Raw genomic sequence first — 20,090 nt, 5'->3', positions numbered from 1 at the left:
TATGTGAGGCGAACGATGGTGTTGCATTTCCTTCTCAAAGCAACAGGCTCTCTGTGGAAAAATGCCCATTCTCTGCTGTTTCCTCTGCATTTTAATGACGAAGTTTTGAGTACAGCAGGTTCGAAACTGTGTGAGCCTCTCTCAGACAGGCAGTTTCATAATGCAGCTTATAACTTATTTTCACCAAAAAACGCCAGAGAGGAGGAAAAATAAATCCAATCATGGTCTGACAAAAAGCTCAGCGACATTAGGCTTTAGGCATTAGGGGCTGTGCTGCTGATGCTGCGCCCTCTCCCACCTCGCCTTCTCTCTTTTTTCTCCTCTTTCCTCTGCCAGTAAATCAGCTGCCGTCGTGTTCCCTTTTTATTCTCAGGACGACCCCTCCCACCGACACATGCAACCCGACCTGCAGGTGAACAGTTCGACAGCAGCCTCCGTTTCCTCCTCTCACTCCGGGAGGATCTCTACGGTCGAAAACAAAGAGGAAGAACTCCGAAAAGAGCGGTTTAAGTTACCTTTAGGATATTTGGATGAAAATACGGGACTCGGTCCTGTATTCCGTCTGGATATGAAGCTAAAGGCAGACGAGCTGCTGGTTTGAAGAGGCAGCTGTGGGGGCGTCAAGGTGAGCTGGCGGCTATATGCTGTTTTGTTTTGTTGTTCCTGCTTAAAAGTCATAAAAAGCTGCCAGTTATCGCATTACAGGAGCAGATAATGCGCGGGAATATGACAGGAAATGGCAGAGTAGACTTACAGAGATAAAACAGATAAGGTCCTGCACAAGTTTTCATTTTTTTCACGTACCTGAACCGTGTTGTCTCATTTCAATCAGATTTACCAGCACTTTTATGCATTTCAGCACTTTGTAGTCGTTTTCCCAAGTAAAAATTAACTGGTTAGGCAACAAGGTAGGGTGGGGCAACATGGACCAAAAATCACATCTTGATGTTTTTTTAGTTAAATGGTGATACACGTGAAATACCTCAAAATTGTTCTGTTATGAATGAAAAAATGTCAAATACCCAAATTTTGAACTTTGGTATGAATTCAGTAATAATCAAACAATATTAATACCCGTTTTACACCGCAGCAACAGAGATAGAAGTCCTAAACAACCAATATGGTGCAGTTTTGCAAAAATTGCAAACTGCTGTCTAAAACAATCATCCTCAACTGGTGAGTCAGGACCCAAAGGTGGGCCTTGGAGCTGTTTTTGGTGGGTCACAATTTGGTACCTGGAAAAAAATCAGACAAAATATCAAGGATGTATGGAAGTTCAAGGCAGACATGACTGTATATATTTAGTACATTAGGGATGTTTTCTTGAGATTTGACTTATTTATCCCGCTATCTTGGATAGAAATATCTTGAGGAGTGCTGGCCTTCCCATGATTATAATATCATATCTCGAGATCTTATAAAGAAAACAACCAAAATCTACTTTATCATGGAAGAAAATATTGAGATAGCATTTACAATCATGTCCTCCCAAAGTGCTGTCCAGTCTTTGTTCAGTCATATGTTTGCCTCTAAGTCCAAATTTTGTATTTAATAATTGCCAGTGACTGAACATATAACAACTTCGGGTCACAATGTCACGTCAGAAAAGTAGTGGTGGGTCCTATGGCTAGGCCAGTTTAGAACCACTGTTTTAAAGTGTGCAAAAATGTAAAGTGCAATCTTCCCTAGATTATGATCAGGTCATTTTTTTTTAATACTGTTGCATACAATATGTTTAAAAACAAATCATCTGTTTTTTTTTTGATGAGTGGTGGTTCCAGGAAACAATAAGACAAAAGAGTATAAGAGGACAAGATAGAGCTCTAAAAATTGCTTGATGTTGCTCTTATTCATTGGCAACATTTGGAAAAGCAGGTAAACTGGCAAGATGTGAGAGAAGAACCTTTTCCATGCCAGTTCCATCCCACTTTTGTAAATGTTGACAACCAATTTGTACTAATTAGACAGTGTACAGGATGATTAAACAATAAATAGATTATACTGGGCAATATTTAATGACCTTCAGCCAGAATAGAGAGCAAGCACTGCCTAAATTGCCCAAATACATTGGCAACATGAAATGTGGTAGGAACTGGCAATGAGTGAGGGTCAGCTCATTATCAATTGATTTGTTTTATTTAAAACCACATTTTTGTAGTAACTGTTCAATCAAATGATTGTAATTCTTATTTGATACCACAGCAACAAAAAAGAAGCCATAGACCAAGATAAAAGGTCAATATCCTGATTTTAATTGTTAAAAAATTGCAGGCAACGTCCTGCACACTGTCTAAATTGCACTAACACATTGGCAACATTTAGAAAAATGGGTAGACCGGGCGTGGGAATAGGTTTTCTCCCTGCTCCCTCACAGTTTCACCCTGTTGTTGAAATGTTGTTAACAGTTTTGTGCAATTTGGACAGTGTCAATTAACATATTACACCATGCAATATTTTATTATCCTTAGTCCACCGTCAACCACAATAAAAAACTATTTAGCACTGCCTAAATTGCACAAATACGTTGACAACAAGAAAGATTGTTTTGACTGGTGATGATTGAAGGCCAGCTCTATAAAGACTTGATTTTTTCTTGGAAATTAAGCAGTATTTGAAGTAACAGTTACGAATAAATGATAGTAGTACTTGTTTAATACCACCTCAACAAAAGTAGAAGTCCTAAACAACTAAAATTGGGCAATTTTTTGGTTTGAGGATAAAAATTTCAGGCAATGTCCTGCACAGTCTAAATTGCAGATATTCATTAGCAACATTTAGAAAAACAGGTAGACCTGGTGTGGCAATAGGATTGTTCCTGCACCCATATATTTCCACCATATTGGCAATATTTAATATCTTCAGTCAAACGTAGTTTTTCGTTTTTATTCATCAAAAGCTTCCATAGGTTATAGTTATCATGTTTTGCGTATTTTTGTATACTGTTAAACATCATGTAAATCAAATGAATAAAATCGTCAATATAAGAACCTATTTCACATTAATTCTGCATGACACAGGTCAGCGCATAACACTTTAAACACATATGGATACTATCAATACACATCCATTTAGACTGTTCAAAGTACGCTAAGATGTTGAGTGAGGAAAGTAAAATGAAATTGTGGAAATGTTCCAGACAGATGCTCCTGATGCCTTGTCATCTCCCTCTTTTCTCTCTCAAATGGAGTAACAAAGAACAGGGAAGTAGGAACAGAGTGACAGGGCAAAAATAGTACGCCCAATCTTGTTGCTTCTTGCCGCATCACTAACATGCTGTCAGGACACTGCAATGAAATCAATGTCATCAGCTGATTTTGTTGCTGCTGCTTGGCGGTTTATTGTTTTTAATCATTCAGTATTGGGCAACGTTCCAGGCATCTAATATTGCAGGCAAAATTATATGCACTACCTTGATTGCATAAAGACATCAGCAACATTTGGAAAAGGGGATGGGAGCTGCATGGGCAAGGGTTTCTTCTCACTCCTCACCTGTTCCACCCACTTTTTTCCTCATATTGCCAACCTTTTTGAATGATTTAGACCAGTGGTTCTCAACTGGAGGGTCGGGACCCAAAAGTGGGTCATGGAGCAGTTTTCAGTGGGTCGTGACTAGGTGTCTGGAAAGAAATGGTGGCAAAAGTCCTGAAGTCCTTATTGGACATGCATCAGTACCTTTGATTTTACTCTGTTTTACTGTGAAATTGGGTAAATTTAAATGTTTGATGAATATTTTAACAAATGTATCTCCTCTTCTTGCAATAAATGGCTACTTTTCCCATAATTATTAAGTAATTTCACAAGTTCTCTGGAAATTTGCCAACAATTGACACATAATGGTTAGAGGTGTAACGATTCATCGATATATATCGATATATTGATTGGTTGATTAATGATCCAGTCAGATTGAGGGAAAGTCAAAACATTGATAGAAATTGATGCTTCGAGCTATGCTTTTATTTTGAAATTCCTCCCGCGTGCCTGTTGACAGTTTCCGCCCCAGGCAGTGTCCTCAACAAGCTAGCTGCAAGCTAGCTAACTAGTGGCAGTAGCTCAAAGTTTTTTTTTGATGCCGTATGAGATCGTTATGGATAAAAAACACTCCACTTGTTATGGCTGAGGTAGTGTGAGCGTTGTCTCATGCAGCAGACTCCAGATAAACAGAGAGGGAAAAGTCCGCTGCTGCGTGTCTCCTTTGATACACTGATTTTAATTCGCCGTCTCATGTTAAATTGATAAAATAAAACTTTAAGCCGTCCAAACTTAATGTGGTTCAAGCAGGACAGCTGTTCTCTGTATACCCCCCACCACCTCGCTCTTGTTATGAGGCTGCTCATCGCATCGTCTTTTGAAATAAAACTTTGCTCTTGTCTAAACTCTCCATTTATTAAAATCAGGGTTGCAACAAATTAAAAATGATAAGAATTCATCACTATAACATCATATGCCACATATTTAACCTTATTTAAATCTCATAATTTACAAATTAACTACAAATATATGATCTGCCGCATTAATAGGCCTATGTGTAAAGTATGAAGGGCTGATATAGAGCAGAAATATTTGTTGAAGTCAACATGTGTGTAAATAAAATCAAGAAAAAAATCTAAACAGGCAATAAATTTTGATCATCATTATAAAGGGCTGCAGAAAAAGTCCATATCGAAGCTTTAGAGTGATCTGAGGATGTGAGGAAATAAAAATGTTTGGTACTGAAAATATTTGCTCTTAAATATCAACACGTTTTAACACAAATGTTCAAAGTTATGTTCCTAATTTAAAGGTAATCAGGGGTCTTAGTTTTAAGAAGTGAGATATTTACAACATTTAAAAAATGTTATTGTAGTGAAACGCAGGTCTTTGTTAACCTTGCAAAGCAGATGGATATGCCCATTTCCTTGTTTTTCACTGGCGAATCCATTTTCTTTTTAAAAAACGACAAAAGTCGTGTACTGACATGTCTACATTCGCCATGGTTCATTATTCCTCAGTAGCTGCGCAGGCGCAGCTCCATAGCAGCTACGTCACATGTTTTGTGCTCTGATTGGCCCGTAGAGGTACAACAGACAGACGTTCATCCAATCACACTCCGAGTTTTTTTCAAATCCTCTGCCTTTTCTCAAACGTTTCCTATTGACGCTTTCCCAGATGGATGTGTGAAACACATCCATCTGGAGTGTCAGGTTAGGTCTTTGTCCTTTTGGTTAAAGAGATTTTTTATCAAATACAGAGACCTGTAAATAATTTAATTGCAGAAACTGTTTTCCGTTTCAGTAACTGTGTGAAATTTGTGCATAAAATCGACTGATATGGATTGTAGGCCCCTTTATTGAATCAAATTGAAATCGTATCGTGGCAGATTTTGTGATATCCGAATATATTTTTTTTGTTGTCTAAAATATTGACATATGTAAAAAGTCCAGTTTCTTTTCCTCAAAAATGGTCCCCCTGTGGAAATAGTCATCTGGTAGGGGAACAGTGTAAGTTCGTCACACAGTCGCTTCTGGGTGGAGCCAAAAGGGAGATAAGGCCTTGGGTAAGACCTATGTGCATGAAAATCGGTACACATACAGTGCTTAACAAATTTATTACACCACCACCCAACGTAAGGTTTATGCAACAGCTGCCCTAAATTAACAGCATTGGTAATTACCAAAATCATTTTTTTTGTTTCTGCAATGGTTAATACACCAATATGTAGAAGCTCTTTAACCCAAATGATATTTTTAAATGCAGAAATATAATTATAGGTATCCATGAATTTTCAAATTTAGTGATTTACAACTAAACTGAAAAAAATAGTAAAGCACATTAATATTTCTTGATTAATATGTCAAATTATAGTTATTTACTTGCATTCCTGAACAGAAAAAATCATTTTAGTGGTTGAATGTTATGCTTGATTAATTTCTGACTTCTCAGAAAAGCCCAGTAAGCCGGCTTAAATTTGGGTATAAAAGGTGAATTCAGTTTGAAATTCCTCATTCCTGTTCAAAATGGTAAAATGTTTTTAGTTTTAACAAGTTTTCGAAAGATTTCTAAAATATCTATGTTTTCTAGTTTTCAAAACAGGTGGTCTAATGAATTTGTTAAGCACTGTATGTAGCATGATTACATGAAAAAAAGAAAAATGCACTACAAACAGCTAAAGGTCAAAATTAGTTGTTTTTGGCCTTTTCCACTGATGGGCACTTTGCACATTTGAACAAACTTGTCCAAGGGATTTCATTTAATTGACTCTAGATTTTTTTTACTCAAATGAGACAACCTGAAGACCCAGAGCTGTGTGAACAATGAATTTTCACCATAGGGCCGAGCCGTTATCAGACCCCAAACTTAAACTTCTTTTTTGTCTTTATTTTTTTTTTTTGCTCTACCTAGTGCAAGATGCCAGTGGCACCTCTAAAATAAAAAGTCCAATCTTCTTTGAATTTTGCATGATCAATTATCCTGTGCTGATCACCTCTACATCTCAGCATCTACCTTTGTCACGCACCGTGGTACAGGGGCCCTTCAGTGCTGCCTGCAGACCTAGTATCTATGGCTCTTTTAATTGACCGATCCATTAATTGGTATATCATTTTAGCCCTCGACTAGGATCAATACCTTATCTGCTGTATTGCAGGATTAATTAGCAATCACCACTGGATCAGTTGATGGCAGTTTATTCATGAACACATGACACAGAAATTTGAAAACAGCAGTACTTTCACGTTATTAATAATGTGTAGGTAAAAACAGATCCATAAACAGACAGATTTTTTACTTTTATTGAAGAGTTGTAAGTCGAATATAAAAACTGTCTGGAAATAAAAATGATGGTAGAAAGCTGAATATTAACTGCAGTAATTTGTTGAGTTGAAGCGATAAGAGCTCAGCTGTTGTTGTGTTGTGAGGAATACAGAGTAGGGATGTGGATTCTGAACATATTTGGATTAAGTTACAATTGTTCCAGCAGTTTCTCTAACAGTTGTCATGTGCAGATGATGCCAGCGGTCATCACTGTTGAATCTGAAAGTGGATTATAATTTATTTTTAGAGACATGCATGTAATGCCTTCATCTGCATTACATGATCTCATAGAGTGCTACTCTGACTTAGGGCTGGATGACACGGACCAAAAAAATCATATCTCCATATTTTTAGCTGAAAGTCGATACACGATGCATACTTCAGTATTTTTCTCTGAAAAGAAATAACAGCTGGTTGTCATAGTAACTGAATTATAGACCTTTATATGATTCTGAATATTGAACCTGTTTGATAACACAGTGACAAAAAGAAGACCCAGCCACCCATTCTGGTCAATTTGTAATCATAAAAACTTGCAGGAAAACCTCTCCATACTGCAAGTTGTACAGAAACACTGTCAACGTTTCAGGCTGTTACATTCTAAATACCACGGGTTACTAAGGAAATCTCTATTTTTTTCCATTACATGAGGTATCAGAAAGTACAGAAACTGAATGGCCTTTGTATGCATTTTAACAACAAGAGTCTGAAGGGTTTCCTTCACTTCTTGCTAGTTTCACTCACTTTTTACAAATGACGCTGACATATTTGTGACTTGAGAAATTTTGCAGGAGTTTGCCTGCAATAGTTGATGACTGAAAATTAAACATTGCCTTATATTGGGTGTCTAGGACTGGTAGTCTTATTGCTGTGGTATCAGAAACATACTATGTAGGGATGCACAATATTGGATTTTTGCTGTATTCCATACGTCAATATTTCCAAATAGATTTTATATTGCGACAGATATATACTAGAGCAAGACCGATTGATCGGCAGGCCGATTAATCGGGCCGATTATAACGTATCAGATTATTCAACATCGGCCTATATGTAGCCGATATATTATCCTTAGAGCTCACATGGCACAGATCCGTTGTGCTTTTCAAGTATTAGTAGCTCTTATTTGACACAGTTTATAAAAACATTGACGACTTTTGAACTGCACATCATAGAAACTTACTCTTTCACTTACTCTTCCTCTGCTGACCATTTTGCCGTTCATTTGCTACCATCGATGTCTCCGTAGCTCTAAAGGACGCTGTTGTAGCGAGCCCAGAACTTCGGTGACTTTTCAGGGTCTTTGGAGATTAAATCCACAGTGTTACATCCGATTATAAGCATCTTTTTATCCATTTTTAAACCATTTTCAATCATGTACTTTGACTTTCTTCAGTGGGAAGCCATATTTGTTTGACATGCAAAGCATTGTGGGATTTGTAGTCAACCAGTTGTGCTTGCAGCTTAGAGTAGACGCAGGAGTCGAGAATAAACAATGATAAATGCAACTGTTAATTCCTATGTCCACCATTATCTAACAAAAGACTAATACAGCATTTTAACGTCATCTAAGTTGCATCTTTGTGAAATAAACAAAGATAATATAAATATAAGAATTTGTGTCCGTGTGCAGTATATATCCTGTGTATATCAATGTTCTTATTTCATATATTGGCCGATATATCGGATATCAGGAATCAACATTTTTCTGACTCTTTTCTAAATAGAATTAAACATCATGTATAGATAACATACAGTCACAACTTTGCTTCCTAACCAAGTGTCTCAGAAATTTATCATATTGCAGGTTCTGTTTATATTATTTGGGCAGTCTATAAACAAAGCTCAAATCATATAAGATTGCATATGAACAGGTTACATGTTCAGAGCTACAGTTGTAGGAATTCTATTTATAGTCTGCATCCTTTAAAATGAAAACCACTGCCTGAAAAACATGAGAGAACACACAAAAAATGACTTTGAAGTGGTGCAGAAAATACAGAAATCTATTCATTCATCTTATCTGGAGCCGAGTTGTGGGGGTCCCTATCCCCAGCGACACTTTCCAACTCCTGCTTGGGGATCCCGAAGCGTTCCCAGACCAGACAGGATATGTCATCTCTCGAGCATATTCTGGGTCTTCCCTGAGGTCTCCTCTCAGCCAGAAACACAGGCACTGGTTCCATGAAATAGATCAGAATGCACGAAAATAAATGTTTGGTGCTTAGATTTACTAGAATAGAATCCAGAAGCCCTTACCTGATGATGCCCACTATGAAATGGCAAATTCTAAAATATTTCAGACATTGATCAACAGGTTTTGGCTGAAGTAAAAGACAAAAGAAATCTGACATGTAAACGTAGTATTTGTGCATTTAGTATATATGGGGTATAAATTTGGGTTTCTGGTCATTAACCTACTTAAAATTGTGAAAAAATCAAGCCCATGACTTAGCCATAAAAAAATTATGATATAATATTTTTTCCATATCAACCACTAGTGATGCACGATTTCCTACTCCCAATGGCTGATAACCGATTATAACCGATATTTTTTTTTCAATTGTTGAATTACCAAAGGAAGTTTATTTGATGTGTTTATGCACATCTGGGGGTAAGAAGGGGTTAATATGTAGTGAACAAAGACATTTATAACTAATTTTAACTAATATCACTCGTGTTTTTCAAAAAACAAAGAACTATTCTGACTTTATAACTGTTATTATAGTTAACTTTTTTTTAGGTAAACATTTGTGTAAGAAGTACAACATACACAAACAACTGACATAGGTTTTCCCCCATAAAACCAAATGATAACAGGCTGTTATGCTTAACAAATGGAGATATTTGGGGGTCTGTTTTTTTTTTTTTTTTTTTTTGCTGCTTAAGCCAGAATTAAAGAAAGCTGATGTTTTACATAAAGATTAAAAATATGCACTGACATAAGTCATATCAGAGATAGGCTAAGAATGTAAAGTTCACCGTGGTCTGTGGCTAAACCTCTGTCCCTTACGTCGATCAGACTGATTGAAAGCACGTCAAACAGAGCAGGCAGGTATACGTCTATGAAAGTATCGATGATCAGGAGACTGTTAGACTGATTTTGTTATTATAACGTTGCACCTTTTGGCTCTGGCATACTGTAGTTTCTGCAGTTTTCAATGCCTGCTTACGATCAGCGCTCTGCCTGGTATTAGCCGTTGACTCGGTCCTAATGCCCGCGGCAGAGGCTATTGGCTGCTGCCACTTCATTTTAACGCCATTAGGATGATGACTCTTAAGTCACTTATACGATCTGTCGAGGACTTCTTTCTACTGTTTCCGACCTTTGCAGAGCAAATTCTACACACACGGTCGTGTTATCTTCCCTGTAAATACTGAATAACACCACCATGTTGTTAGCATTTTAGCACAGGGGCTGCTTCCTCTTCTTCTCTGTTGCTTAACAGTGGGTTGTGTACTGCGGCACCACCTGCTGTTTTGGAATGTGTAGTCTTGTGAGAAAGAAAAACGCCAGCATTGCCGTGCTGACAGAAATATATATGTTATCGGGGCTAGTTGTCATGATATTGGACTTATCGGAATGACGTAATAATTTCCCGTTATCGGCCTGATCATTATTGGCCCGATAGTTATCATGCACCCCTATTAACCACCCCTACTAACAGGGACATGAATTTAATTTCTTCATGAAGGTAACAAAATAAAGTTGTTAATTGTGTTACTGATATGCCAACATTCAAAGTTACATTAAGCTGACCCAACCAGACCCATAGGTGTTAATTGTGACGAGATCTCACCATGCCAAGCTGCTGTGACTCTCATGCACTGCATAGCTCACTGAGAGAATTGATGCACCCATGCAGTACTGTATACTAACAAGCACTGGGATGAACTGCTACTGTCAGCAGGAGCACTCTCACTTAAAATCAACCTTGTATAATTTGTGTGCCTAGAGCAGGGGTCAGGAACCTTTTTGGTTGAAAGAGCCATTTTTGCCTGTACCCCCTTCCAGAAAATCTTTGAAGAGCTGTAAAACACATTTGATCAGTTAGTCTTTGTCTATCAACATCACTGATTGAGCAAAGGTATGTGGATATCCATTGATATGTTTGATCTCACTGATAACTTTCCACTCAGTGGTTATTTTATTATTTTATAATTACTTGGCATTTTAATCATAATTTTCATTTTGATGCATTTATGGATTTAGAACTACAATAGAAACAACTGTGTACATATTATCAGCAAGCGATTATTTATTTTTATCCTTAATGATACTGATATAATCATGATCATTACCTTATTAACCAAAACACACTCCTTACACCTGCTGTCAGACAGAGTTAATGCAGGATATTGTTGTAGCCTACTGTTCAACTATGGATGAAACCTTTTCCACTTCATTTCCTCTCTCTATCCTGCTGTCTGTCTGTCTACGTCACATACAGGAATGCTGTAGGAAAGACGTGTTCAGGCCTGATCAATAAACAATAGCATCCATGATCACTGGGTCACAGACTTCATCAACACAGAAGTTGTATTGAGAGAGTAGAATCAGCTGTTTACAGCCTTTCTCCCTCTCTGTGAGTGACACATGTCAGCACCGTGGACAGCGCCACATTAACGCACGTGACATTTTCAGCTCAAACATCAACAATCGTATCTTTTACAACGCAAATGCACAGTTGTACCCAACCTTGCATCAATTGCACGGCAAAGATATTTAAATAATCATCAAATATATCAATATTCTGAATGATAACGACTTCACAGCAGCATTTTAAAACGTGAGCTTTCCTGTTTATTTGGCTCAAACAGCCCTCTATTAATCCCTTGGCCTCCTCTCTCTGTCTTTACCTGACTAATGCTGTTAAATGTGAACTTGTCTTCATTTTTCATGCTGTAAATAATGCTATTACTGTTCACATTCTCCGCTGACACCACTTTAGTCCGACAGAAGCAGTGGTTTAGTATAAGACTTATCAAAGTTGATCATTGTTTTCACATATTGACCTTCCCTCTTGCTGTACTAAACCAGATTTCAGGTATTCAAAACTTAACTTGTGTGATGAGCAGAAAACTCCTGCGCCAGGCATCATTTGTGTCAAGACTGCTTCCAGACCTTTGTTCCCAAGACAGGAAATCACCAGTATGCGCTGCGCCAGAGAGGCACGATATGACGCGTATTTAAGTTGATAAAATAGGCCTATTTGTAAAAACAAAGTTAGAAGTGAATGAAAAAGCTACATTTTTTGGATAAAATATACAAAAAATTATCTTAAAATAGCATTACAAAAAATATTCATGTAATGTTAGAAAAAAAAAAAGTTTCCTTTATATTAAATTTGGCACAGCTGCAGAGAGCCACTTGGGAGGGGCAAAGAGCTGCATGTGACTCGGCATAGAGCATCGTGCTGGTGTATCTGTGACAGCAGAAGCATCACTTGAAGGTACATGCAAGAGAGACCCAAACTCTATATGCATAGTGCTCAGTTCTCTGACTGTTGATGGTAACATCAGACAGACTTTAATGTAGATAAGTCATAAAAACGAGAAAACTTCTGATTTTAGTTCATATCAAACTTCAGGTCACATGACTAAGTTGCACGTCCTGCGATGTGACTATTGCGCATTGGCACATTACCAACTCAGCTTCAAAACAATATAGTTTGGCCCTTCTTTCAAATTAAAAATTAAGTCTCCAAACAACAGGTTTGTATGGTGGCGTCATGACACAATCTTGACAAAGATTATACAATTTTTTCTTCTCAAGTGCCAAAAATGTAACTAGCTAGGCTTATGAACTTAAGCGCTTATAATGGGCTCTAAGAGAATGAGAATGAAAAAAGAACGACAATTTGGTTGAAGCAGGAGGTTCTTAAAACTCCACAAATTGTACATTTGTACATTGTGCCAATTATTAGTGCGAATGTATTGGCTGTAAATATTTGATTTTTAGTAATAATATAAAAGCTCCTAAATTGAATACGATAAAAAAACAATTCACCATTTAGATTAAACTACAAAAAAGATTGATATATTGTCAGTAAGCAAATTACTAAGTGGTTCCTATTACAAACAGTGTTTTTATTGAGCATTAGGCCTAACATCCATTTCTCATTTTCAATTCGTTATCAGCAAAAGACATGGACATAAATAATACTGTTTTGGCTTATAACCCATTTGAAAATATATCCATATGTATTTAAGGATCTCTGTTTATTTCCTGTCCCTATTCTCGCTTTGTTCTTTCTTTGGTGATTTTTACCTCCTGTTTGTGAAAAGCTGATTGATAACTTTGTAAAATGATAGATTAATTCCTCTTCATTTATTCCTCTCTCTCTCTGGGTATCCTCTGGTAATTAAAGGCCTTCCTCTGTTGCAGGTTTGTAAACCTGACATGTGTCCACCCAGTGAGACGGTAACCTGAGATCCCATCCTGAGGGAACACCAGGATGCATCCCGCTGTGTCACACCTCCCGTGCAGGACTGATGCTGGAGGGGGCCGTTGGAGCCCTGCCTCGGCAGCCTTTCTGCTCTCTCTGTGTCTTGGCTTCCTGTCCTCTGTGGCCGCTTGCCCACTGTACTGCCTTTGTACCAGTGATATTATATCCTGCAGCGGACGCAATCTGTCTGTGTCCAACTTTGACCTCCCGAGCTACGCCACACGGCTAGACCTAAGCCACAATGCCATCACTAACCTGCCTCTTGACTGGATTTCCCAACCGTTTGACCGACTCACTACCCTGATTCTTAGCAGGAACTCTATAAGCCAAATTGCGGCAAATGCCTTTGTGGTAACGCCGCACCTCCTCCAGCTAGACCTTTCTTCTAACGAGCTAACAGTCCTGAACTCGTCCATCTTCACTGGGCTGAAGGAACTAAGAGAACTACTTCTGTTTGGGAACCAGATTGCCCAGATTAACCCAGGGACCTTTAGTGATCTTCAAAGCCTGAAGAGGCTCTATCTCTCTGGGAACAGGCTGGTGGATTTCCCCTTTGGGCTTTACTCAGAACCTGGGGGACCTCGTAACCTGACTTTTCTCGATCTTTCCAACAACAGGCTCTCCAAGGTTTCCGTCCAGAGCCTTCTGTCAATCAGCCGGCAAAGTGGAATTTATCTACAGGAAAACCCTTTAGTCTGTGATTGCATGTTACTCGCCTTAATTGAGTACTGGATGTGGAAACAGTACCGCCCCCTGGTGGACTTCAGACTTGAATTCCCATGTATTGATGATTTAGGACCAGGGTCCAAATGTAGTCCACAGGTAGCATCAGAATTGCCTCATGAGGCAAAGACTTTCCAATTAGAGCCTGGAAAATGGATACAAGTGCCGTGTCCAGGGTTGGCTTTGCCAATCCAGGAAGGGTTGGTCATGTTCTGGGTTACCCCAAGGACTGTGGTGAATTCATCAACCAATGACCCAAATGCTCACTTTAGAGTTTTTCCCAATGGTAGTCTTGAAATACGAGGCGCATTGATGGAAGATTCTGGTACTTTTGGGTGTGTTGCAGGGCGTGGGCGCAACTATTTACCCATCGAGTATCCAGAAGTCATTTTGGTGGTCGGTAACTCAAGCAATACCCCTGACTTGACACCTCGCAGTGGTGCAGAGCACTTCAACACAGCATTCACCACCCTGGCTTCCTGTGTCATCAGCATCGTACTTGTGCTGCTCTACCTCTACCTCACTCCCTGTCGATGCAGGGATTCTCGTGGGGGGTCGAGAGGGTGCGGCGGACGAGCCATCATCCTTTGTTCAGACCCCAGAGAGGTAGAGTCAGTTGAACGGCGAGCGAACGGAAAGAGGGTGGCATTCTTAGAGCCTCAAGTGGAGGACTTGACTGATATAGGAAGCCCAAAACTACCAGCTTTAAACTTGGGTCATGTTACCACTGAGGGGATTCTCAAGAATGGAAGTAGGACAGTGGGACAGACCCTCACAGACCCGGCTCAAATGGCATAGGGGGGATATTTTTGCACATTCCAGCAGTCAGAACCCAAGTATTTTTTCACTGTCTCCTTTTTTCAGTTCATGATGAGAAAATCCATTCAATGTGAAGTAATTCTTGTGAAGTAGCTTGTTCTCTACAGGGTGGGTGTTTGGGTGTTTTATGCAGAAAATGCCATCCTTTAGTAGGCTGAATTTCAATTATGTCTCAACTGTGAGTGGTGTCTGTTTTTTATATTAACACTTCATATGGAAATGTCCCTGTTAATGTGGGAAATTGTTACAGCAGAGATCACAAGGATCATATACATGTGGGTGGTGTTTTGAATTAGGCTGGGAGGAATATCTACACCTGATTTGATGGACTGCTGGGGGCATTGATGGTTATTATACAGTATGTAGATTGTGAATACTGCCATCAAAATGACCCTTGTTATTTTTAACCATCTGTCTCAATACTCTGTTGCATTTATTTTTCAAAATATGTCTGTTGTTTATGTGAAATAATGTGAACTTTGCAGGTCAAATTGTCTGCTTCAGATCCTCATTAAATTGTTTTAATTAAATGTGTGCCTGTTAAAGTTCTTTTGTTAAAAAAGCAAAGAAACAATACAAGGAAGACATGTATGTGGACTTACAGTGCCTAAAAAAGTATTCACCCTCTTGGATGATTAACCTGTTTATTGATTTTACAAATCAATAATGGTCAATATAATTTGGAGGTTTAACAAAAGAGGTCTAGCCAATTGGTGCTTGTAGTCTCACAGTTAGTGAAATGGGGAATCACCTAAGAGCAGTGAATGTGTCTCAAGTGACTGAAGTATCAAGACATCTGTGTCTGGAAGATCCAGCCACCTGTTAATAAGTATTTCTGTCTACCATTACACCATGAAGACAAAGGAACACTCCAAGCAACTCAGAGAACAGGTTATTGAAAAGTATAAGTCAAAGGATAGATACAAGAACATTTCCAAAGGCACTGAACATCACCCAGAGTTCAGTTAAATCCACAGAAGAAATATGGCGCATGTGTAAATCTAGATCAGGCCATCCTCACAAATTGTGTGACTGGGCAAGGCAGAGACTAGTGAGAGAGGCAAGATACCTATTACAACTCTAAAGGAGTTACGAGCTTCAGCAGCTGAGATGGAAGAGAGTCATTACACAACAACTGTTGCCACAGAGAAAGCCACTCTTGAAGAAAACTCAGATTAAATCTTGTTTGCCAAAAGGTATGTAGGAGACTCCATGGTCAAGTGGAGGAAAACTCTTTGGTATGATGAAACAAAAATGGTGCTTTTTGGCCATCAGACAAGATGCTATGTTTGGGGGACACCAAACACTGCATATCATCACAAACACACCATCCCCACTGTGAAGCACAGTGATGGCAGCATCATGCTGTAGGGATGCTTCTCATCAGCTGGCCTTAGAGGGCTTGTAAAAGTAAAGAGTAAACTGAACGGTGCAAAACATGGAAAAATCCAAGGTGATTGTTCTGGAATGGTTTTGTCTAAGCCCAGCCCTAAATCCAACCAAGAATGTGGCTGGACTTGCAAAGAGCTGTTGGCACCTCACCCATGAGCAACCTGAGAGAGCTTGAGCAGTTTTGCAAAGTGTAGGGAACATACTAAATGTACAGTACTGCAAAAATGAAAAATAAAAAAAAGCTATTTGCCCTCTTCCTGTTTTTTTTTTCTTTTTGCATACATGTCAGACAAAGATAACCAGAGTAAATACAAAATTCAGCTTTTAAATGATGATTTCATATATTAAAGGCAAAAAACATCCAAACCTACTTAGTCCTATATGAAAAAGTAATGCTTCCTAAGCCTGATAACTGGTTGTGCCACCCTAGGTGGCAACAACTGTAAACATTTGCGACAAGTGCTAGTGTGTCTTTTACATTGCTGTGGAGGAATTTTGGCCCACTATTCTTTGCAGAATTGTGTAATTTAGCCGTATTGGAGGGTTTTTCAGCATGAATGCCATGTTTGATGTCATGTCACAGTATCTAAATTGGGTCTCAGTCTAGATTTTGATTTGGTCACTGCAAAACTATCAGGAGGACTTGCTGGTGTGTTTCGGATCATTGTCCTGCCGAATAACTCAAGGGCTCTTGAGCTTGAGGTTGTGAACTACTAGCTGGACATTGTCCTTTAGGATTTTCTGGTAGAGAGCAGAATACATGGTTTCACCAATTACAGAAAGTTGTCCAGGCCCTGACCCAGCAAAGCAGCCCCAGACAATCGCACTACCACCACCATGTTTGACTGATGTCTTTTGTTGAAATGCTGTGTCAGTTTAACACCAGATGTAATGGGACGTACACCTTCCAAAAAGTTGAACTGACCTTAACTGAGTCTAGTGAGGCCTGCAGGTCTTAAGATATTCTGGGTTCTTTTGTGACCCCGTTGATGAGTCTTCGATGCGCTCTTATAGTGTCTTTGTTAGGCCGGCCACTCCTGGGAAGGTTCACCACTGTTTCAAGTTTTTTCCATTTGTGGATAATAGCTCTCACCTTGATTGGCCCAAGCCTTAGGAATGGCTTTGTAACCCATTCCAGACTGGTAGTCAATAACTTTGTTCTCATCTGTCTTGAATTTCTTTATATGTGTTGCTTTTTTTATCCTGTTTCATTTTGTCAGAGAGGTTCTATTAGGGATTTCTTGATTCAACATGTTTGGCAGTAATCAAGCCTGGTGGTAGCTTGTGAAATTGAACTCAGCTTCTAAAAAAATGTGGTTAATCATAATTTAATTCATGATTTTAGGGGGGAATGACTTTTTCACATAGGGCTAGGCAGGTTTGGACGCCTCTTTTAACTTAATTAAAGGACATCAACATTTTAAAACTTATTTTTGTATTTACTGGGGTTATCTATGTCTAATATTAAAATTAGTTTCATGATCTGAAACACATAAATGTGACAAGCAAAAAAAAAATTCAATATTTTCAAACTAAATGGTATGATGAATTCACCTGTTAGCACCTTTATACTGAATAACTGCCCAAAATCCAACTCCATGAAGAATTTAGTTCCTTGTTAAAGGATATTCAGGACATGTGGAGCCTGGAGCTGAATTTTATTGACACTTCATCAAAGTAGACATATGTCAGATTGATCTCTGTTCATCCCGTTATAAATGTTCTCTCCTGCTCAACCTGCACAGGTTCTTCCTTCGCCCCCCAGCAGATTCACAAAGGAATTGATTCTTATCGGTTCAGACAGGAGGGGGGCTTGAGCATGGCAATGAAGCCCCAGTCAGCCCAGATTAATGTCACAGAAATCAGGAGGTTTGCTAGTTTCCCCCTGAGCCCACCGTGACCCACATTTCTCTGTCCTCTTTTAGTTAGATCTTTGTGTAGGAGTAATCCACAAGGTGCCAAAAGGCTTGTTGAAGCTTCCTTGGTTGTATATTTTCATGCAAGTGTAGCGGTCCTGTGATGAAACAGGTATAAACTTGGAGTAATGGCAACAGTACACTGTTAATTCTGACAAAAACAGAAACATATTAGATCTCACACAGCCAAATTTACATTGCAATCCTTAAGTATGGTGATTCCATAAATATTAAGATTCAGTAATATTTAGCAATATCTTTTTTTATATTAAAAAAACAAACAAACAAAAAAAAAAACCGTCAAATCACATCTCCCAAAATGAAGCACATCAGCAGTGCTGGACTGGCAATCTTTCTCTTCAGGTGTAAATCATTGGTATTGACAGTTTTAATTATTGATCTGTTGCATTGCACTATTCATACTTAATGACTATTGCCCCCCTTGTATGAAGCACCTGTAAAAATGGGGTTAAAAGAAAAAAACATAGCAAAGCTCTGTCCTTTAATGGAAATCAGGACACCATCCTTTACTGTAATCCATCTCTAGCCATAAACAGGAAGTGGCTAACTCAGTGAATAACTTTGCTCATGGTGCAGAAGTGCTTAACATTAAAAAAATAAATAAAAAAACAATAATCCTTCAGAAACATGAGCAAAGGAACCCAGCAGTGATCACTGGATAAAGGGCAACACCTTAACACATATAAAAACACTGATATGTGTCAGTTACTAGCATCTGTTATGGTTTTGGGGTGTATTAATGCCCATGGCCCAGGTAACTTGTGCATCTGTGAATGCACTATTCATACCAAGAGGTGCACACAGGTTTTGGAGCAACATAGGCTTCCATCCAGATGACATCTTTGTCAGTGACATCCCACCCAGGTCACACGAGTTACATCAGCATAGCTTCACAATAAAAGAGTGCAGGGCCTAGGTTGGCCTCCAATTGAAAATTTAGGGGGCATTATGAAGCACAAGGTATGACCCTGCACTGCTAGGCCAGCCAGATACACGTGTTGTTTCACCTTGTGTTTGCACATGCCCCTGAAGGCATCATTAGCATTCTTGTACTTGCCGACATGCAACACGTGTTACTGGATGACCCAACTAGAAAGCATATGAGAGAACTCAGGCCATATACAACCCCCTGATGTGTGGGATGCAAGCAGCAAACGTGGAGATGTTCAAGGAGATTATCATAATGTTAACTCTGAAATCTAAATTGCATAATATCAATAACCAATAATGACATCAGATCAGCTCAGGCTGATGGCGAGTGGCCAGAATGCACCGTCTTCACTTTTTCCCACATTTACCTCTGAGTACAGACAAGGCTGCCGACAAGGAGGGATAAAGGGGAGAGCTTTCTGGGGCTCAGCCTAAGTGGTGGTGACAAATGTCCATTCAGCTCTTCTTGTCGAGGTAAATATCTACAATTTATCCTTCAGAAGGTTCAAGAAGGTCAGTAATACAATGTCTTCAGTAAGGCAGGGAACTCTGGTTGGGGAGTGATGCAGGCTGCAGTTGTCTTTGAGCCACTATCCTGGATCAGAAATATCCTGAGGAAGTCTTGATAAATCCAAGTATAATGGTAGTTCCGTGGTGGTGGGTTCACAGTTTGCACACCTACACCACCAGGTAAGTGGGGATCTCTCCTGCCCAACAGTTTTCACTGAAATATCTCTCCTCTCTCTTTCTTCCAGCTGAGTCTCCATCTGTAGAAGTGTTCCTCTGTGTACTCTGGGTTATGAAAGTATTCTCTTTTATCCACAATAAACAGCACATCATCATCACTTGAGACCAAACAGCTGATCAGGAGATGACAATATGCTGTGGCAGAAGAGTACATGGTTGCATTGCTAAATAGTGACAAATAGAGACTTGTCTGCTGTGCTGTATAGTGCTGTCAGAAGTAAAGGTACTGTAGCACATACTCCAGTCTCATCTTTTTTGGAACATGTTTCAGAAATCAAATTCTGAATGAGTGTATATTGACAAT

General features: G+C 39.0%; 1 protein-coding gene across 1 annotated transcript; it reads left to right on the top strand.

Moving 5' to 3' along the window:
- Positions 1–367: 367 nt before the first annotated feature.
- Positions 368–15,279, top strand: LOC121505631 (amphoterin-induced protein 2-like). Its single transcript, XM_041781095.1, has 2 exons — positions 368–625; positions 13,178–15,279. Exon 2 carries the CDS (start codon positions 13,248–13,250, stop codon positions 14,757–14,759), a length of 1,512 nt encoding a protein of 503 aa, XP_041637029.1. The 5' UTR covers positions 368–625; positions 13,178–13,247; the 3' UTR covers positions 14,760–15,279.
- The last annotated feature ends 4,811 nt before the right edge of the window (positions 15,280–20,090 follow it).

Source organism: Cheilinus undulatus, linkage group 23, assembly GCF_018320785.1.
Source record: "Cheilinus undulatus linkage group 23, ASM1832078v1, whole genome shotgun sequence".
Classification (NCBI taxonomy): domain Eukaryota; kingdom Metazoa; phylum Chordata; class Actinopteri; order Labriformes; family Labridae; genus Cheilinus; species Cheilinus undulatus.
The sequence above is the reverse complement of the archived record's forward strand: the minus strand, read 5'-3'. Positions and strand labels throughout refer to the sequence as shown.

Coding starts and splice junctions, on each gene's coding strand:
- LOC121505631 (XM_041781095.1), top strand. CDS start 13,248: ATGCATCCCGCTGTGTCACACCTCCCGTGCAGGACTGATGCTGGAGGG.